Source organism: Solanum dulcamara, chromosome 11 (assembly GCF_947179165.1).
Source record: "Solanum dulcamara chromosome 11, daSolDulc1.2, whole genome shotgun sequence".
Lineage (NCBI taxonomy): Eukaryota > Viridiplantae > Streptophyta > Magnoliopsida > Solanales > Solanaceae > Solanum > Solanum dulcamara.
In genome coordinates, this window is record NC_077247.1 from 54,893,504 (window position 1) to 54,916,931 (window position 23,428).

General features: G+C 33.7%; 2 protein-coding genes across 2 annotated transcripts; both read left to right on the plus strand.

The window, feature by feature from the left end:
• Nucleotides 1-22: 22 nt before the first annotated feature.
• Nucleotides 23-9,141, plus strand: LOC129872722 (putative Peroxidase 48). The gene is made up of 9 exons (XM_055947641.1): nt 23-63; nt 2,668-2,671; nt 2,838-3,005; nt 3,124-3,513; nt 4,638-4,696; nt 7,535-7,589; nt 7,705-7,896; nt 8,280-8,445; nt 8,545-9,141. Exons 1-9 carry the CDS (start codon nt 23-25, stop codon nt 8,991-8,993), a joined length of 1,524 nt encoding a protein of 507 aa, XP_055803616.1. The 3' UTR covers nt 8,994-9,141.
• A 52-nt stretch (nt 9,142-9,193) lies between these two features.
• LOC129872723 (peroxidase 49-like) lies at nt 9,194-12,723 on the plus strand. The gene is made up of 4 exons (XM_055947642.1): nt 9,194-9,234; nt 11,839-11,842; nt 12,009-12,176; nt 12,295-12,723. Exons 1-4 carry the CDS (start codon nt 9,194-9,196, stop codon nt 12,721-12,723), a joined length of 642 nt encoding a protein of 213 aa, XP_055803617.1.
• Nucleotides 12,724-23,428: the final 10,705 nt, after the last annotated feature.

Sequence of the window (23,428 nt, forward strand, 5' to 3'; positions counted from 1 at the left end):
ATAGCATGAGGCAGACGGCAATATGGTGGTGGCGGAATTCGGAATTGCCTTTGCAGCATTAAGGTATCATCTTTCCGCAATAAAGATAGTGTTTAAATCAAGAAGAAATCAAGAACTTGTCAAGATTTGATCTGTTAAATTTCTTGATGGATTACTTATCACCCTTGTCGATTATATTGTTGAAAAATAATCACGGTCCTTTCTTTTCCCTGAAGCGAAGGAAAATCTATATCGGTTTGTGCAAACTAAGTTGATGCCGCAAATTGAAGAAAAAGGGGAAGCTTAAAATCTTCAAGATAAGTGATGCATAAACATTAGCATTATAAACACGACTAAAGAGAGATTGCATTATTTATTTCTTCATAACGTATCAAAGAAGAGATTTCCAAATTACAAGAAACTACGTACTACATATATGTTATATATAGGATGATCAAATTAAACAAGAAGAGAAAGAAAATATCGATCATACCTGTTGTAGCAGAGTACATTATGACATGAATAGAATGTTTAATTCAGTGAGTGAAATCATATCTGAGAGGCAAGGGATTGAAGACAGATGAAATCATATCTGAATCCCTTATGCCCCTCAGATAGGGCTTCAAACATTGAAATTATTCTTCCTTCTTTCCTCTACCGCTATGCTAATAATCAATATACCTACCTATTTATAATACTTGCAAAACCGACTCCTAATCCAACTAGGAAAAGGAAAATTATAAAAATACTAAATCCTAAACTATTTCGGATTTCTATTCCTACTCCAACTAGGAATACGAATTTTACTTTTTTACAAATTATTTCTTCCGCAAATATTAATTAACATAGAGATTTAAAATATAGGGAATATATTTAATATAATTTAGGAGAATTTCCGTATATAGCCATTTAAAAATACCTTAGTTATGCTCCATAGCTATAGTTTGCTAATTACAATTCGTAGCTATAGTTATAGCAGAGTTTGTATAATTCGGGCATTATTTGTATACGTTTGTATAATTCGCTATACAATTCGCAGTTTTTTTTATAACGTTTGTATATTTCACTATACAATTCATGCGCACCGTTTGTACAATTCGCTATACAATTTGTAGTATTTGTATATTTCGCTATACAATTCGATTCGTGCACAACATTTGTATAAATCGCGCGAATTATACAAAACTCAACTGTATAATTGCGCGAATTATACCAAACTCAAACTATAATTACATCAAGATATTTGTCATGAGCCATAATTAATTCAAACTATAGTTATATTAGCCAATTAACTAGTATATGTTTACTTATCCGCGTAATTTTCGCCACAATTTATCCATAAATAAACAAAGCTGACTATTCGGTACTTTTTAATTTATATTCCTTTTCATCTATCTTTTATTTCCCCCCCCCCCCCCAAATATTTTACTTTCTTTACATTATTTATCTTATATTTCTTTACTTCTCATTTTTTAACCTTTACTTAATTTGCTTTCATGTAATGTTTCTTTCTTGCTTATTTTTCCATTTCACTAAGCTTTGTTATTATTCTAACTTTTTTTATAAAAAAAAATTATACATCCTAATACTAGAAAGAATGATTCATTTTCAAACTTAGCTTATAATAAGTGATGTCACCAAAGTTGAATTTCATTGTTGTATGAGGTTATTGACAAACTTGAAGTGATGTTCAAGTTAGTAGTTGTATATCTTCGTTAATAGCATGTATTTGTTCGCTTACATGAATACAATCACAATTAATGCTATCAGATTGTATTCATTCGTGATCGTGATTGTATGCTCTAGCTCACCAGACTGTACATATTCTTTCTCTCATACAATGAAATAGAGTGAATTCACTCTAATGGTTGTAATCAACACATACAGTTTTGATGAATGCAGCCATAATATGTTGTATGCGTTCAATTAAATTCACGATATCCATGCATACAATCATGTTAGGTTGTATGTGCTCGCTCAACAAACTATATTCTTTCTCATATACTCATACAACAAAATACAGTGAAGATACAAAGAAGAAGAAGCGGAAGAAGACCCATAGCTAAACATACATACAACATAGGTGTCTGTCATTGAAGATACATATAACTATTGTCACTGTATTCCAGTGTATCACACTTATATTTTATGGGATACAAGTGCGATACAGTGAAATACAAAGATAAGTTTTGTGTGCAACTTCAATTGTTCATCTTCAACCTTGAATTTTTCCATAAAAAGTCCACCTAATCCACCTCAATCTACACCCAACTACCTCAAATTAGAGATATGAGCTCCTTGTGAAACAACACTCATTTCTCCATATATCCTTGATCTCTTTTGTGTCTTTTGATCTTTTGTTAGTTATGCAGTTCTTAGCTTTTTTGGTTTCGACAATCATTAGTGCATGTACCCTCTATGAACTCAAAATAGTTCCAAGTACTTCCATTCTTCTGTCACTATTATTATTCTCTTATAGCATTGTAGTCATTTCTTTAATAATTAGCATAGTCACTTTTGTTATGTTGCATTATGTGAACTTTTAGTGCCCTGTGTACTCAAGGTCCTTAACTGCTCCAATTGGATCAGTTTTTGTCATCCTCCCTGCTTACGTCTTACATAAGTGTGTTGTTAATGAGTTCAAAATATTTGCTCTATGTTGATTTATCTGTGGTTTTGTCCATGTAGATGCGTATTGACAATACTTTTGTGGATTTTGTATTACTTCATATATGGCATCGGTTCGTGATGCATACACTGGATTTTATAATTAGCAGTGTGATCTTGATAATCATGCACTTGTGATTCTTCATATGTTTTCATGTGTCTTTGTGCCTTGTGTTTTTTGTTTGATTCAGATGAAGGTTTTAGCTGGATCCAGTTTTCTCAGTTTTGAGTTTGGGGACACAGATAAAAACACATATATTGTTATTCTCGCTAGTTTCAGCAGAGCATCACTTCTGTCTCTGCTTGTTGATTTCGGAGAACTTTTCTATGTATATTTACCTGTAATTATATCCATCTGTGTATGCATCCCCACACTCCTTTTCCCGGATTTCCTTTGGTAATACAAAGAATGGTTTTTCTTTTTTTCGATAAGGTAGAGATCCCAGACAATGAATTATCTATTCTATTGATTTTCAGGGTTGTGATGCATCTGTTCTGCTAGCTGATAGAACTGAGAATGGGACAGGTTTACCTGATCCAACAATTCCTGCCGACTTTCTTGAAGAGCTGAAGCGGAAGTGTCCAGACGACAGCAACACCATCAACTTTATGTTCAATGAACATAGAGCTAGGGGTCTGAGCGAGTCTGCTATATCAATTGAAACTTCAGTAGATAATCACTACTACAATACTTTGATGAGAGGAAGAGGGCTGCTGTTTGCTGATCAACAGTTGATGGCTAATGAAAAGACTGCTGCAGCAGTGACAGATTACGCTTTTGATGATGGGAGTATATTTAGGACACAGTTTGCTCATGCCATGGGTAAAATGTCCAATTTTGGTGCTCTTACTGGAACCAAAGGAGAGGTTCGGCACAGTTGCTCCCATCTCAATTCTGATCAATGAGTCAGTAGATTAGATAATTCACGAACTTTTCCTAGTGTTAGATTTTGGGAAAACTCGGATGGCACACGTACACACAGTGAATTGTTTGTTTGGATGAATGCTTATGATCACCATCTGATTTAACAAATTCGGAATTGCCTTTGCAGCACCAAGGTAACATACGTACTATTATATCTTTTTATCATATCCTTTTAATCCTTATGTGCAAGAAAAAGAAGGGTTTAAAGAAACTCAAGAACCTGTCAAGATTTGATCTATTAAATTTGTGGAAGCAATACTAGCATGTGTGAAAATCCTTTCTTCTTTTCCCCATGAAGTCCAGTTCAAGAATATATATAGAGGAAAAATCCAACATGCTAATTTGATGCCGCAAAATTGAAGATAAAAAGACGAGATAGCGGTAATAAAGAGAGATGACAGACGTGGCAGAATTTGATTTAATAAAGTTTCTCATATATTCTTGCATATCTTTTGTACGTACAACAACATATCTTTTGTACATACAACAACAAATATGTGGGGTTTAAAATCAAGAAGAAAAAAAAGAAGAAGAAACTCAAGAAATTCCCAAGATTTCTGGGATATATTGTAGAAAAATAATCATACCCTTTCTTCTTTAATTTTCACCCTGAAGCAAAAATATATAAGTATATAGTAAAATCTAATGAGAAGAAATTTGCATTAACTTAGATGAAAGAATTAAGAAGAGAAAGAAGGTGTCGAGATCAATATACCTGTTGGTTTGTTGTATGAGATGAATTCAGTGAGTGAAATCAGATCTGAGGAGGATAGGAATTGGAGAGAAATGTTCTTCATGTATGTAATCTCAATTCCTATGCCCCTCAGATATGGATTCAAAACATTGAAATTGCCTTTTTAATTCCTTTCTCCACACCTATATGGGCTATTTATAATATATACTAGTAAAACCTACTCCAACTAGGAATTGGAAAACTAGAAAATCTTTACCAAAATTACAAAATATCGAATCCATCCTAAACAATTTTTGATTTTCTGCTCCAACTTTTTAAATTAGAGTTCTACTTTTTCACTAATCTTTCTTGCAAATATGTGTGTCAATATAGCATGAGGCAGACGGCATTAGGGTGGTGGCGGAATTCGGAATTGCCGTTGCAGCATTAAGGTAAAGAGAAGTGTTTAAATCAACAAGAAATCAAGAAGTTGTCAAGATTTGATAAATAATAGGTACCTTAATGCTGCAACGGCAATTCCGAATTCCGCCACCACCCTAATGCCGTCTGCCTCATGCTATATTGACACACATATTTGCTACTTATCACCCTTGTCGATTACTAATCAGGATTGTAAATACGATTAAAGAGAGATTGCATTATTTATTTGTTCATAACATATCAAAGAAGAGATTTCCAATAACTTTAAATTACAAGAAACAAGGTACTAACATATATATTATAGCATAGGATGATCAAATTAAACAAGAAGAGAAAGAAAGATGTCGATCATACCTGTTACTTTGTTGTAGCAATAGAATGTTTAATTCATTGAGTGAAATCATATCTGAGAGGCAAGGGATTGAAGACAGATGAAAAATCATATCTGAATCCCTTATGCCCCTCAGATAGGGCTTCAAACATTGAAATTATTCTTCCGCAACTATGCTAATCAATATACCTATTTATAATACTTGCAAAACGGCAAAACCTACTCCTAATCCAGCTCGGAAAAGGAAAACTATAGAAATACGAATTCTACTTTTTTACAAATTATTTCTTCCGCAAATATTAATTAACATAGAGATTTAAAATATAGGGAAAATATTTAATATAATTTATCCATAAATAAACAAAATTGACTATTCGGTACTTTTTTAATTTATATTCCTTTTCATTTATCTTTTATTTCTATCTCCCCCCCCTCCCCTCGCCCCCCTAAATATTTTACTTTCTTTACATAATTTATCTTACATTTCTTTACTTCTCATTTTTTAACCTTTAATTCATTTGCTTTCATGTAATTTCTCACATTTTGTTTCTTTCTTGTTTTTTTTTTTTTTACCTTTAACTTAGCTATTTACTTTATTCTATTTTTTTAAGAAAATAAAAACTATACATCCTAATATAGTAAGAATGATTGATTTACGAAGTTGACTTATTTTTTAAAAATAAAAACTATACATCCTAATATAGTAAGAATGATTTATTTACGTATTTGACTTATAATAAGTAATGTTATTAAAGTTGAATTTCATTGTTGTATGAGGGTATAGACAAACTTGAAGTGATTTTCGAATTAATAGATTACTTTATATTGAAAATTTGAAGTATGTTGTGACATTATGATTGTAAATTATTATTTGATAAAATGTGCGACTAATTAGAGTTTTTATTAATTAATTAAATTAAATTATTATTTATAAAAAAATTATATTTAAATTTTAAATTCGTCTCGCTATAAAGATTCTTAAATCTCTCAAAAAAATACAACTTAAAAAATTAAATTGTATGTCTAAACAAAACTTCAATTTCGTATCAATTTGATTTCATATCATCATTTTATATCTCATGTCAAAACGGACCTTAAACATAAATTTTGAGACATGAACACTAAAGTCTTGCCCTTTTTTTACTTGATTGTTGGAATTTTCAACCAAATTAAGTGATTTGGCTAGCGTTAAATCATAGTACTAAATACTATATTTCTCTTGTTTTGTCATTTCTTACAGATTGTGATTCTTGATATGTGCATATTCATGAGTTATTAATGGGGGTTTAGGGGATCTGTAGCTGTAAATCATGCATATCAGTACGCTTCATGCAATTGGGATTTTTGTACTAATCTCATTTATTTCATCACTCTATGAATACATCATGATTTATGCGCACACCTATGTACACTCGTTTCTTTTTGAAAATTTTATTAATCTTGATTAGGTCACTGAGCCTTTAGGTTTCCTTTTTCTTCTCTTTTGGGTATTAGGGTAAGCATGAACTTAGAGTCCTATGAAGGTTAAGAAAAGCATCTAGGACCTTTAATGAAGCAGAGAAAGGGGATTGGTGTTTTATGCTGTATTCTTTACTGTTTAATGTCAAAATTTTGGAAGCAAGTCTAATGTATATGATGTTGTAAGGGTTCCCTTGCACATGCTGTGGTGTCACTTTGATAATTGTTGATTGATTTTCTTTACTATCAAGAAAACAACAAGTATTGATCTCTTTTTGTGTCTTTCCTTCTGTTATTGTGTGCAGTTCTTAGCCTTTTTTTGGTTCTACAATCTCTTATTCATGTAACCCTGGTGAACACAAAATAGCTCCAAGTACTTCCAGCCTTCTGTCACTATTATTCCTCTGTTCACGTTTCATGCATGTATCGGATATGAATTCATTTTCTCTTATATCACTGTAGACATTTCTTTAATAAGACTTTGATGTTTGGGATGCTTCATTGTGTGAATTTTCTGTGGCTTGCCTTATTCTTTTTGTGCCAGGGGTCCTTTAATGCTCCAATTGGACCAGTTCCTATCATCCCTCTCTACTTACGTCTTACAGAAGTGTGTTCTTAATGAGTTCAGAATATTTGCTCGATGTTGATTTATCTGTGGTTTGTCCATGTAGATGTTTATTGACAATACTTTTGTGGATTTTGTTTTACTTCATATTTGGCATCGGTTCGTGATGCATGCATGATGCACTTGCATTTCTTTGACGTTCTTGTGGATGTTTTCTTCTTTATAATTAGCAGTGTAATCATGAACATCCTGCATTTGTGGTTCTTCATATGTTGTCATGTGTCTTTGTGCCTTGTGTTCTTTTTTTTGATTCAGATGGAGGTTTTAGCTGATCCAGTTTTCTCAGTTGGAGTTTGGGGACACAGATAAACACATGTATTGTTATTCTCGCTAGTTTCAGCAGAGCAACACTTCTGTCTCTGCTTGTTGATTTTTTTATGTGTATTTACCTGTAATTATATCCATCTGTGTATGCATCCATATTCCTTTTCGCAGATTTCCTTTGGTAATAGAAAAAGGATGGAATGTGATTACTTCTGAAAAGGCAGAGGTGACCTTTTAGAGTCATTAGGAAGTCAGAAATGATATTAGACATGGAGTGGTTTTTCTTTTTTCGATAAGGTAGAGTTTCTAGACAATGAATTATCTATTCTATTGATTTTTAGGGTTGTGATGCATCTGTTCTGCTAGCTGATAGAAATGAGAATGGGACTGTTGAACGTGAGGCCATCCCGAACATGACGCTGAAAGGCTTCAACTTCATTGACACGATAAAGGATGAAATTGAGGAGGCATGCCCTGGGATTGTCTCTTGTTCTGATATCCTTGTTCTAGCAACAAGAGACGGCATAGTTTTGGTATGAATTTGGCCATATCCTTTGTTTCTTATAGTCCAGCATCTTAAGTTCCTTTGCTGATTTCTTTTTTCTTGCTCTTAGTACTTTCTATTCTACATGGATCTATCTCAGTGTTCCTTGTTCAAGAAGTAATTAAGAGCAAAGAATCTGGCTAGCTATAGTGAAATAGATGTAACTCATGCACTAGCATATGTACCTTTCTTAAAATAGTTCAGTTAAAAGATCTTGTAGTGCATATTTACATTACAGAACATTTTGCATTTTCCAATGGGTATCATATGTTAACAGCAGAGTTCTGAAAATATGGGAATATTCATATACTGCGCATATTATATCTTTAATATCTCGCCTTCCCTCTCACATGCTGATTTCCTACATTTTAGGCTGGTGGACCATATTTTCCTGTGCTTACGGGGAGAAGGGACAGTAAGGAGTCATTCTTTGATGAAGCCATAGCTGAAATTCCACGGCCAAATGGGAATATCAGTGAAACTCTTAGGCTATTTTCGCTCAGAGGATTTGATGAGAGGGAAACAGTGGCCCTCCTTGGTAATCTTTCTAATCCCACTACTTGAATCTTCATTCACTGCATCTTTTTTGGAAGATACATATTCTGAAATTCTCTTATTTTTTGTTCATCATTTGAAGGAGGACATAACATTGGGAGGATTGGTTGTGAATTCATTCGGCCTAGGCTCAGTAATTTCACGGGGACAGGTTTACCTGATCCAACAATTCCTGCTGACTTTCTTGAAGAGTTGAAGCGGAAGTGTCCAGACGACAACAACACCATCAGCAATATGTTCAATGAACATACAGCTAGGGGTCTGAGTGAGTCTGCTATATCAATTGCGGCTTCATTTGATAATCACTACTACAAGACTTTGATGAGAGGAAGAGGGTTGCTGTTTGCTGATCAACAGTTGATGGCTAATGAAAAGACTGCAGCAGCAGTGACAGATTACTCTTTTGACGATGGGACTGTATTTAGGACAGAGTTCGCTCACGCCATGGCTAAAATGTCAAATATTGGTGTTCTTACTGGATCCAAAGGAGAAGTTCGGCACAGTTGCTCCCGTCTCAATTCTGATCAATGAGTGGAGACTAGTTAATTCTTCATGATTTCTCCTAGTGTTAGATTTAGGGGAATCTTGGATGGCACACACACAGTGAATTGTTTGTTTTGGATGGCTTATGATCTAGCTACAATCATTATCTGATTTAACAAAGTTTCTCATTCGTGCATCTTTTGTACGTACAAATATGTGTGTCAATATAGCATGAGGCAGACGGCAATATGGTGGTGGCGGAATTCGGAATTGCCTTTGCAGCATTAAGGTATCATCTTTCCGCAATAAAGATAGTGTTTAAATCAAGAAGAAATCAAGAACTTGTCAAGATTTGATCTGTTAAATTTCTTGATGGATTACTTATCACCCTTGTCGATTATATTGTTGAAAAATAATCACGGTCCTTTCTTTTCCCTGAAGCGAAGGAAAATCTATATCGGTTTGTGCAAACTAAGTTGATGCCGCAAATTGAAGAAAAAGGGGAAGCTTAAAATCTTCAAGATAAGTGATGCATAAACATTAGCATTATAAACACGACTAAAGAGAGATTGCATTATTTATTTCTTCATAACGTATCAAAGAAGAGATTTCCAAATTACAAGAAACTACGTACTACATATATGTTATATATAGGATGATCAAATTAAACAAGAAGAGAAAGAAAATATCGATCATACCTGTTGTAGCAGAGTACATTATGACATGAATAGAATGTTTAATTCAGTGAGTGAAATCATATCTGAGAGGCAAGGGATTGAAGACAGATGAAATCATATCTGAATCCCTTATGCCCCTCAGATAGGGCTTCAAACATTGAAATTATTCTTCCTTCTTTCCTCTACCGCTATGCTAATAATCAATATACCTACCTATTTATAATACTTGCAAAACCGACTCCTAATCCAACTAGGAAAAGGAAAATTATAAAAATACTAAATCCTAAACTATTTCGGATTTCTATTCCTACTCCAACTAGGAATACGAATTTTACTTTTTTACAAATTATTTCTTCCGCAAATATTAATTAACATAGAGATTTAAAATATAGGGAATATATTTAATATAATTTAGGAGAATTTCCGTATATAGCCATTTAAAAATACCTTAGTTATGCTCCATAGCTATAGTTTGCTAATTACAATTCGTAGCTATAGTTATAGCAGAGTTTGTATAATTCGGGCATTATTTGTATACGTTTGTATAATTCGCTATACAATTCGCAGTTTTTTTTATAACGTTTGTATATTTCACTATACAATTCATGCGCACCGTTTGTACAATTCGCTATACAATTTGTAGTATTTGTATATTTCGCTATACAATTCGATTCGTGCACAACATTTGTATAAATCGCGCGAATTATACAAAACTCAACTGTATAATTGCGCGAATTATACCAAACTCAAACTATAATTACATCAAGATATTTGTCATGAGCCATAATTAATTCAAACTATAGTTATATTAGCCAATTAACTAGTATATGTTTACTTATCCGCGTAATTTTCGCCACAATTTATCCATAAATAAACAAAGCTGACTATTCGGTACTTTTTAATTTATATTCCTTTTCATCTATCTTTTATTTCCCCCCCCCCCCCCAAATATTTTACTTTCTTTACATTATTTATCTTATATTTCTTTACTTCTCATTTTTTAACCTTTACTTAATTTGCTTTCATGTAATGTTTCTTTCTTGCTTATTTTTCCATTTCACTAAGCTTTGTTATTATTCTAACTTTTTTTATAAAAAAAAATTATACATCCTAATACTAGAAAGAATGATTCATTTTCAAACTTAGCTTATAATAAGTGATGTCACCAAAGTTGAATTTCATTGTTGTATGAGGTTATTGACAAACTTGAAGTGATGTTCAAGTTAGTAGTTGTATATCTTCGTTAATAGCATGTATTTGTTCGCTTACATGAATACAATCACAATTAATGCTATCAGATTGTATTCATTCGTGATCGTGATTGTATGCTCTAGCTCACCAGACTGTACATATTCTTTCTCTCATACAATGAAATAGAGTGAATTCACTCTAATGGTTGTAATCAACACATACAGTTTTGATGAATGCAGCCATAATATGTTGTATGCGTTCAATTAAATTCACGATATCCATGCATACAATCATGTTAGGTTGTATGTGCTCGCTCAACAAACTATATTCTTTCTCATATACTCATACAACAAAATACAGTGAAGATACAAAGAAGAAGAAGCGGAAGAAGACCCATAGCTAAACATACATACAACATAGGTGTCTGTCATTGAAGATACATATAACTATTGTCACTGTATTCCAGTGTATCACACTTATATTTTATGGGATACAAGTGCGATACAGTGAAATACAAAGATAAGTTTTGTGTGCAACTTCAATTGTTCATCTTCAACCTTGAATTTTTCCATAAAAAGTCCACCTAATCCACCTCAATCTACACCCAACTACCTCAAATTAGAGATATGAGCTCCTTGTGAAACAACACTCATTTCTCCATATATCCTTGATCTCTTTTGTGTCTTTTGATCTTTTGTTAGTTATGCAGTTCTTAGCTTTTTTGGTTTCGACAATCATTAGTGCATGTACCCTCTATGAACTCAAAATAGTTCCAAGTACTTCCATTCTTCTGTCACTATTATTATTCTCTTATAGCATTGTAGTCATTTCTTTAATAATTAGCATAGTCACTTTTGTTATGTTGCATTATGTGAACTTTTAGTGCCCTGTGTACTCAAGGTCCTTAACTGCTCCAATTGGATCAGTTTTTGTCATCCTCCCTGCTTACGTCTTACATAAGTGTGTTGTTAATGAGTTCAAAATATTTGCTCTATGTTGATTTATCTGTGGTTTTGTCCATGTAGATGCGTATTGACAATACTTTTGTGGATTTTGTATTACTTCATATATGGCATCGGTTCGTGATGCATACACTGGATTTTATAATTAGCAGTGTGATCTTGATAATCATGCACTTGTGATTCTTCATATGTTTTCATGTGTCTTTGTGCCTTGTGTTTTTTGTTTGATTCAGATGAAGGTTTTAGCTGGATCCAGTTTTCTCAGTTTTGAGTTTGGGGACACAGATAAAAACACATATATTGTTATTCTCGCTAGTTTCAGCAGAGCATCACTTCTGTCTCTGCTTGTTGATTTCGGAGAACTTTTCTATGTATATTTACCTGTAATTATATCCATCTGTGTATGCATCCCCACACTCCTTTTCCCGGATTTCCTTTGGTAATACAAAGAATGGTTTTTCTTTTTTTCGATAAGGTAGAGATCCCAGACAATGAATTATCTATTCTATTGATTTTCAGGGTTGTGATGCATCTGTTCTGCTAGCTGATAGAACTGAGAATGGGACAGGTTTACCTGATCCAACAATTCCTGCCGACTTTCTTGAAGAGCTGAAGCGGAAGTGTCCAGACGACAGCAACACCATCAACTTTATGTTCAATGAACATAGAGCTAGGGGTCTGAGCGAGTCTGCTATATCAATTGAAACTTCAGTAGATAATCACTACTACAATACTTTGATGAGAGGAAGAGGGCTGCTGTTTGCTGATCAACAGTTGATGGCTAATGAAAAGACTGCTGCAGCAGTGACAGATTACGCTTTTGATGATGGGAGTATATTTAGGACACAGTTTGCTCATGCCATGGGTAAAATGTCCAATTTTGGTGCTCTTACTGGAACCAAAGGAGAGGTTCGGCACAGTTGCTCCCATCTCAATTCTGATCAATGAGTCAGTAGATTAGATAATTCACGAACTTTTCCTAGTGTTAGATTTTGGGAAAACTCGGATGGCACACGTACACACAGTGAATTGTTTGTTTGGATGAATGCTTATGATCACCATCTGATTTAACAAATTCGGAATTGCCTTTGCAGCACCAAGGTAACATACGTACTATTATATCTTTTTATCATATCCTTTTAATCCTTATGTGCAAGAAAAAGAAGGGTTTAAAGAAACTCAAGAACCTGTCAAGATTTGATCTATTAAATTTGTGGAAGCAATACTAGCATGTGTGAAAATCCTTTCTTCTTTTCCCCATGAAGTCCAGTTCAAGAATATATATAGAGGAAAAATCCAACATGCTAATTTGATGCCGCAAAATTGAAGATAAAAAGACGAGATAGCGGTAATAAAGAGAGATGACAGACGTGGCAGAATTTGATTTAATAAAGTTTCTCATATATTCTTGCATATCTTTTGTACGTACAACAACATATCTTTTGTACATACAACAACAAATATGTGGGGTTTAAAATCAAGAAGAAAAAAAAGAAGAAGAAACTCAAGAAATTCCCAAGATTTCTGGGATATATTGTAGAAAAATAATCATACCCTTTCTTCTTTAATTTTCACCCTGAAGCAAAAATATATAAGTATATAGTAAAATCTAATGAGAAGAAATTTGCATTAACTTAGATGAAAGAATTAAGAAGAGAAAGAAGGTGTCGAGATCAATATACCTGTTGGTTTGTTGTATGAGATGAATTCAGTGAGTGAAATCAGATCTGAGGAGGATAGGAATTGGAGAGAAATGTTCTTCATGTATGTAATCTCAATTCCTATGCCCCTCAGATATGGATTCAAAACATTGAAATTGCCTTTTTAATTCCTTTCTCCACACCTATATGGGCTATTTATAATATATACTAGTAAAACCTACTCCAACTAGGAATTGGAAAACTAGAAAATCTTTACCAAAATTACAAAATATCGAATCCATCCTAAACAATTTTTGATTTTCTGCTCCAACTTTTTAAATTAGAGTTCTACTTTTTCACTAATCTTTCTTGCAAATATGTGTGTCAATATAGCATGAGGCAGACGGCATTAGGGTGGTGGCGGAATTCGGAATTGCCGTTGCAGCATTAAGGTAAAGAGAAGTGTTTAAATCAACAAGAAATCAAGAAGTTGTCAAGATTTGATAAATAATAGGTACCTTAATGCTGCAACGGCAATTCCGAATTCCGCCACCACCCTAATGCCGTCTGCCTCATGCTATATTGACACACATATTTGCTACTTATCACCCTTGTCGATTACTAATCAGGATTGTAAATACGATTAAAGAGAGATTGCATTATTTATTTGTTCATAACATATCAAAGAAGAGATTTCCAATAACTTTAAATTACAAGAAACAAGGTACTAACATATATATTATAGCATAGGATGATCAAATTAAACAAGAAGAGAAAGAAAGATGTCGATCATACCTGTTACTTTGTTGTAGCAATAGAATGTTTAATTCATTGAGTGAAATCATATCTGAGAGGCAAGGGATTGAAGACAGATGAAAAATCATATCTGAATCCCTTATGCCCCTCAGATAGGGCTTCAAACATTGAAATTCTTCTTCCGCAACTATGCTAATCAATATACCTATTTATAATACTTGCAAAACGGCAAAACCTACTCCTAATCCAGCTCGGAAAAGGAAAACTATAGAAATACGAATTCTACTTTTTTACAACTGAAAAGTGCTCTAAGTCCCCTCCTACTGTCCTTACCCTGGTTTTGGCTTCCTCATACATGTCCTTGATCACCCTAATATACACCACAGGTACACCTTTAGCCTCCAAACATCTTCATAGTATCTCTCATGGAACTTTATCGTAAGCCTTTTCTAGATCGATGAATACCATATGCAAGTCTCTCTTCCTCTCCCTATACTGCTCCACCAGTCTCCTCATAAGATGGATGGCTTCTGTAGTTGAGCATCCCGGCATAAATCCGAACAGGTTCTCTGAAATAGACACGCCTCTCCTAACCCTCATCTCCACCACTCTTTCCCACACTTTCATAATATGGCTTAGAAGCTTGATACCTCTATAGTTGTTGCAGCTCTAGATATCCCCCTTATTTTTGTATTGAGGGATCATTACGCTCGACCTCCATTCTTCAGGCATCGTTGCCGTCTTAAAGATGATATTAAATAACCTAGTCAGCCACTCCAAACCTACCGAGCTCGGGCTCTTCCAAAATTCCCCAAGAATCTCGTTAGGTCCGGTCGCTCTCCCCCAGCGCATCCTACGCACAACACCCTACCTCTTCGACCGCAATTCTCCTGCAACACCCAAAATTGTGAAGTCTCCCTGTATGTTCCAAATCTCCCAACACAATCTCTCTGTCCCCTTCTACTATTAACAAATTATATAATGTTTTTTTATAATATTAAATGTGAATTATATAATTATTAAATAATATATGTAGCTAGAATACTAGGGATAGATAAATCTAGTAATATTTCAAATATTGACACATTTGTAAACATTACGTCTAGCTTTTATAATCAGCTTTTGTTTTTAAAATTTAAAAAATCTAACTGTGTAATTGAACATTATGCAACTAAAGAACTGAAATATAATTACTCTGTAATTGCATTATGACAAATAAATAGGTCTTTATAATTATAATACTATATAATTATTAGGTCGTATTATTATTGACGTAGTAATTACGTCAAATTCGTTTACGAGGTGAATTTTTAATATATCCTAAACTTAATTTCTATACAAAATACAATTTTATAAAAAATATTGATTCATTTTAAAGATGTTTGGTTTTACAGAAAAGTGTTAAGTATTAGGAGTACTATATAGAACACTATTATAGTGAAGTCTAACCGTGATATTTTCTACATAATTATTAATGTAGTGAGATTGTTTAAATTGTTACAAATTCTAGCGGATGATTTGCAATTGATTCTAAAATATATATATTTCATCAGATAGTGCTAATTTCTTCCTTTTGATGCCTTACATTTGAGAAGTCAACATTAATGAACACAGATGTAAATTAGTGCAGCTATTGGTTACGGTGCCAAAATCAAATTCAACCTGTTCAATTCAATTCAATCCGTCTAAATTTGGATTGGTTATTAACGCGTCCATTCATTAGGTCAATTTATTAAAAATTGGGTTGATATGTAATCTGAATTGGCTTATGAGAAATCTTGTTAAAATATTTTAATTTTTTTCTTCAATTTGATATGTTATATATAGTCATAATAAAGAAAAAAAAATTATTAGATACTAAAATAGTTTAAAAGGACAAATAAAACAATTGAGCTTAGTAAAAATTGAGTTGAATTGGATCTTGACCCGTTATATAACCCATTATCTAACTCATTTTGACCAAAACTGATTTAGATTGAATTGGGTCTAGACCCAATTATTGTCTTAATCCATTATAATCCGCCCAAAATTGTCACTAGGGGTGTTCACAGTTTTGGTTAAAACCAAAATCAAACCGAAAATTTAACCAAACCGAATAAAAAAACCGATATTTAGTTTGGTTTGGTTTTAAATTTGAAAAACCGATAATATTTGGTTTGGTTACGGTTATAGTAAAAAATAACCGAATAAATAACCGAACCAAACCGATAATTATATACATAAAATTTATAATTATTTATATGTATAATATTAGTTTTTCATAAATAATTAAAGATATTTTATTCCTTTTTATTATTAATTTAATTTTGATCTACTTATTTTTAAGGCCTATGTCTTAAAAGAATATGTCCAAGTCTAACAATCCAAGCCCAACTCTAAATTCTAATAAGTCGTAAGCACTAAGCATCATATGTCCAAGTCCAACAATCCAAGCCCAACTTTTGATTATATTATGGATTCTCTAGTTAGTTTAGTTTAAATATATAATTTTTTCATTTTAATTGACAAAGTTGTTTGTATTTTGGAACCTCTGTTTGATTTGTTCTTTTAAATCTAAACTGCATTGCAAGTTTGGTCCACCTGATTTGTCATCAGCATGTCTTTCCCTCAATATGCAGCAATGTCCGCCCTTGTGTATCGTGAGGAAAAAAGAGATTAATAAGAAATTTGAAGAATGTAGAAAGAGAATATTTGAATTGTCCTGGCTAGTCATAAACCGAATAACCAAACCAAACCGAACCAAACCGACAATAACCAAACTGGTGGTTATTATTTTACTTGGTTTGGTTATGGTTTTAGACATTTAAAAACCGATTAAATTGGTTTGGTTATGATTTTAATCAATAACCGACTCAAACCAAACCATGAACACCCCTAATTACAATGAATAAGTTTAGGTAGATCACAAGCTTCACACCGGAAGAAAAATATCTTTTCAACACCCCCCAAATTACATATTTGTGCATTCAACAAGATATTTATAATGTCATCACTTCGACAAATATAAGGTGCCTCTAGTCTAAAAAGAGAAAGATATTGCAGTTTTGTCATTCTGACAAGAGATTTAATAAAAGAAATTCAAAATACTGCATTATATATCTCCAGGGAATATACCTTACCGAATATTATATACATTAATTTGGAGAGGTTAATTTTAATGTCATATAAATGCATACAAATAATTTTTTTTTTTTGGCAAATAAAGGTCATATACAAAACATAAAAGTTTTCCCAGTAAGAAAAGATATGATCGAGGGAATGGAATAAAATATAAGAAATTTAGTTAGCTGAAATTGCCTCTTTTTTTAATTATTGAAATAATAAGAAAACCTTGTCATATAGAGAAAAGATTTGGCTATAAATTCTTGAAAATAGGAGACGTTAACTTATATTCCACAAAGGACAATGGTGATAAGAAGATTTCCAAGTTGCAACCAAGTTATGTACAATGAAAGGATGATTTAATTTTTGAACTTTAAATCATCAAAATTTGAATAAGAAAAATAAAAGAAAATGGGCAGATATGGAAGTGAATGGACAAAAAAAGAAAATGATTTGCATGCAAACAAAAAAATCTGAATGGTCTTCAAATGCTGGCAAAACGGCTACAAGTACCAGCCAATATAAATGCACAAGGACAAGAAAACAAATAAAAGAGTGCCCCAAAATTGCTACCCCTTTACGGATGAAATAAGACTACTTACAATCCGCCACGTGGCACCCCTTCTTGTGGCTTCATTAAAATTGCTAATTATTACCTCCCCCTCCCCCCCCCCCCCCAACAAAAAAAAATGGAAGATAGCCAAATACTACAAAACGCGTTTTGAACGCATAGTAAAAAAGAGAACAAAACGCGTTTTGAACGCGTAGTAAAAAAGAAAGGTGCAATACACGAATTTTACGCGTTTCTAGTTTCCTATAAATAGAGGGTCAATTGCTCTCATTTAGATTATCCCACAAAAAATACAATCCAAAAGAGTAAGAACGCAAATAGAGTTATACACCAAGATAAATATTGTAGTCTTGAGTGTCCTCTTTAGTGAGTTGTTCCTTTTACAAGAGAGAAGTGTTAATTATTGTTTTTTCCTTATATTTGAGAGCAGTGTACTCCCATATTATCATAGTAAGATCCTTCTATCCCGTGTTTTTTTCCTCCATCCGTTTGAGAGATTTTCACATAAAATTCTCGTGTCCAATTTATTTTTATTATTTCTTATCACATCAAACTTTAGTTGTAGTGCTTCCTCCCCCTAACAGTGGTATCAAAACCCTCAGTTATTCTGTCTGTTTTATGCAAATGTATTATCTGTGAATAGTAAATTTTTATGAATAGTAAAATTCAGTGAAAAGTACTATTCACATGAATAGTAAATTTCAGTGACGGTACAGTTTGTCACGATTGTTCGCAAAAATATTCAGAAACAATCTAGAAGGGTGTGAAGCAAATAACAATGTCGAGTACAACAAAGTTTGACGTTGAAAAACTCAATAGGATTAATTTCTCATTGTGGAAAATGAAAATAAAAGCGGTATTGAGAAAAGATAATTGCTTAGCTGCAATTGAAGGCAGGCCCACATACTTTACTAATGACAGCAAGTAGAACGACATAGACAACAACGCAGTTACTGATCTACACTTGGTACTAGCTGATCAAGTGTTGTCTAGTATGATTGAAAAACGGACGACGAAGGAAATATGAGATACTCTTATGGGATTGTACGAGGCCAAGTCTTTTCATAATAAAATCTTCTTAAAAAGAAGATTGTATACTCTTTGAATGGCATAATTCATGTCAGTTACTGAACACATCAATACTATGAACACTCTATTTTCGTAACTTACAACAATGGACTGGAAAATAAAATGGACTGAAAGTGTGAAGCTTCTACTTCAAAGTCTTCCTGGTTTGTATGATCAACTCATCATCAACCTGACGAACAACACAGACAATCTAGTTTTCGATGAAGTTGCAGCTGCTATCTTAGAAGAAGAAAATCGACGCAAAAATAAGGAAGACAAACAAGCAAGTTCACAGCAAGCTGAAGCTTTAACGATGGTGAGAGGAAGACTAACGGAACGTGGCCCCAGTGGGAGTCACAATCATGGTAGATCTAAATCAAGAAGTAAGAAGAATATCAAGTGTCACAACTATGGCAAGAAAGGGCATATTAAGAAAGATTGTTGGTTCATGAAGAAGAGTGAACACCCTGAGTCATCAAATGCTCAAGGAAATGTTGCAAGTACCTCAGATGATGGTGATATTTTATATAGTGAAGCAATATCAAATAATGAAGGCAGAAAATATTTCACTGATGTATGGATCATGGACACAGGAGCAACATGGCACATGACTTTCTGGAGAGAATGGTTCCATCAATATAAACCTATCTCAGGAAAATCTGTGTTCATGGGAGACGATCATGCTTTGGATTTTATTGGTATTGGGTCCATCAAAATAAAGATATATGATGGCACAGTATACATCATCCAGGAGGTACGACATGTAAAAAACTTGAGGAAGAATCTATTATCTTTTGGGATTATTAGATGATAATGGATGTTCGTATAAGACTCATGGTGGAATCGTGCAAATATCAAAATGAGCTCTTATAGTGATGAAAGCGGAAAAACTTGCTGCAAATCTATATGTGCTTAAAGGTGAAACATACCAAGAAGGAGAAGCATCAATCGCGTCACCAAGTTCATTTGAAGAATCAACGATGATGTGGCATCGTAAACTTGGCCATATGTCGAAATGAGGTTTAAAGATTCTTGTTGAGCAAAAGCTTCTTCTAGTGCTCAAAAAGGTTTCAATACTCTTTTGTGAGCATTGTGCTACCAGTAAGCAACATAGACTGAAGTTTAGCACTTCCTATGCTAAAAGCAAGGAAATATTAGATCTGGTCCCCTCTGATGTTTGGAAAGCACCAGTGGAGTCCCTAGGAGGAGTGAAATATTTCGTGTCATTTATCGACAATTACTCCAGGAGAAGTTGGGTGTATCCAATCAAGATAAAGACAAATGTTTTTTCGATTTTCAAAGAGTTCAAAGCGTCGATGGAACTTGAATCTGAGAAAAAGATCAAGTGTTTGAGGACAGATAATGGAGGAGAATACACTGGTGATAAATTTAATAACTTTTGTAAATAAGAAGGTATCGAAAGACAGTTCACAGTGACATATACTCCACAATAAAATGGAGTAGCAGAGAGGATGAACAGAACCTTATTGGAATGGACAAGAGCTATGTTGGCAACTGCAAGATTAAAAAAATTATTCTGGGCAAAAGCAGTCAAAATCGCCTATTATATGATCAATTGGTCACCATCAACCACAATTGATCTGAAAACGCCAATGGAGATGTGGATAGAAAAACTAGCTGATTATTCTTGCTTACATATATTTGTAAGTCCTACTTATGTTATATACAACACCTAAGAAAAATCGAAGTTGGATCAGAAATTTAGGGAATGCATTTTCTTAGGGTATGCTGATGAAGTCAAGGAGTATCGCTTGTGGGATCCCACAGCCCGAAAGGTGGTCGCTTGTGGGATCCCACAGCCCAAAAGGTGGTAATCAGCAGGGATGTTGTATTTGTTGAAAACAAGATACAAGCAAAAGAAGGTAGCACTTCGAAAGAAAAATCAGAGACTACTTTAGTTGAAATTGAAGAAATAAAAGAATAAGAGCAAGCTGAGATCGAAACTCCACAAGTTTAATGGTCAACTAGGGAGAGAAGAGAACCATCTTGACACTCAGATTATTCTATAGATGGTAATGTTGCATATTGTCTATTAACAGAGGATGAAAAGCCTTTAACTTTCACGAGGCTATGAAAGGTGAAGAATCATATCTGTGGATGACAGTAATGCGAGAAGAAATTGAAGCTCTTCATAAAAATAAAACATGAGATCTTGTTCAATTACCACAAGAAAAGAAGGCATTGGAAACAAATGGGTCTACAAGATCAAACGCAATGGTAATGATCAAGTGGAAAAGTATCGTGTAAGATTGGTGGTAAAAGGATTCGCTTAGAAAGAAGGTATAGACTTCAATGAGATATTTTTTTTGGTGGTTCGACTCACATCAATTCGAGTGGTCCTGACAATGTGTGTTACATTTGACTTGTACTTGGAGCAGTTAGATGTCAAAACTGCATTTCTTCATAGAGAGCTTGAAGAAGAAATTTACATGCTCTAACCAAAAGGTTTTGAAAAACAGGGAAAAGAGAACTTGGTTTGTAGGTTGAATAAATCTCTATACGGTCTCAAACAGGTGTCGAGGTGTTGCTATAAGAGATTGATTCTTTCATTATAAGCCTTGGATACAAAAGACATAGTTCAGATCCTTGTGTTTATTACAAGAGATTTGGTGATGACAATTTTATTATTTTGCTGTTATATGTTGATAACATGTTGGTAGCATGCCTCAACAAAGACCGTCTTACAAATTTAAAGGCACAGTTGGTTAGGGAGTTTGGAATGAAAAACTTGGGACCAGCAAATAAGATTCTAGGAATGCAAATTCACCGAGGCAGAAATAATAGGAAGATTTGGCTTTCTCAAGTGAACTACTTGAAGAAAATCTTGCGACGCTTTAAGATGCAAGACTGTAAGTCAATTTCTACCCCACTTCCTATTAATTTCAAGTTATCCTCAAGTATGAGTTCTAGCAATGAAATAGAGAGGATGGAGATGTCTCGAGTACCGTATGCATCAACAGTGGGAAGTTTAATGTTCGCCATGGTATATACAAGATCTGGCATTGCACAAGCAGTGGGAGTGATTAGTCGATACATAGCTAATCCTGGTAGAGAGCATTGGAATACTGTTAAGAGGATTCTGAGATATATTAAGGGTACCTCAGATGTTGCAATGTGTTATGTAGGATCAGACTTTACTGTTAAAGTTTATGTTGGTCCAGATTATGTAGGCGATCTTGATAAAAGCAAGTCCACCACAGGTTATATGTTTACTCTTGCTGGAGAAGCTGTAAGCTGGGTTTCAAAATTGCCGTCTATCGTGGCTACATCTATGATGAAAGAAAAACATGTAGCAGCTACACAAACTAGAAAAGAGGCAATATGGATGCAAATGTTACTAGAGGAGCTCAGGCACAAACAAGAGAAGGTTGCTCTGTTTTGTGACAGTCATAGCACTTTGTATCTTGCAAAGAATCCGGCATTTCATTCAAGGATAAAACACATACGAGTTTAGTATCACTTTGTTCGTGAGAAAGTGGAAGAAGACAGTGTTGATATTTAGAAAATTCACACTAATGACAACCTAGCAAATATATTTACGAAGCCGATCAACAGTAACAAGTTTATATGATGTCGATCTTCTATTGGCCTAACAGAAATGAAACATTGCAGTAATTAGGTAGAAAGGATGGTGTGAAAATTTAATTGATTATCAATTAAATCTTCAAGTGGGAAAATGCAAAAAAGTCAAAAGGGGAGGTGCATATGCACCGTCCAGGAAGAAAACGCGTATTTTACGCATTTCAAAAGTTATTGCCTTCTTGAGCAACTTTTGACAAAAAATGCGTATTTACATGAAAACGCATATTTTATATGTTTTCAATTTCCTATAAATAGATGGTCTCTTGCCCTCATTTAGATCATCCCACAAAAATACAATCCAAAAGAGTAAGAACACAAAGAGAGTTATACACCATGATAAATATTGTAGTCTTGGGTGTCCTCTTTAGTGAATTATTCTTTTTATAAGAGAGAAATGTTTATTGTTGTTTTTTCCTTGTATTTGAGAGCAGTGTACTCTCATATTATCATCGTAAAATCCTTCTATCTGTGATTTTTTCCCTCTATCTGTTTGAAAGATTTCCACATAAAATTCTCGTGTCTAATTTATTTTCATTATTTATTATCCCATTAAATTTTAGTTGTGGTGCTTCCTTCCCCTAACAATCTATGCCAACACTGCTACTTGAATGAGGGCGAAGGTGGTAGAGATGGTTGGGAGTGGGGGTGGGATGTGTTGGACAATCATTATAGATGGGAAGTTATTTTTTTTATTTTATGAAACTTGTTTTCCTAGAAAAAATGCAAGGAAGTTGGAATATTTTCACCCACACCAAACAAACTCTAAAGTTCTGATATTACTTTTAAAAATGAAAACTTGTTAAAAAGAAAATCAGCAAAATATTGTTGGTAATATTTTTTTTTAAGAAAAACATATATCCCATTTGTTAGTACGGAAATTTTGAGATAGGACGAGTGAGTGTAACGTTAGGGG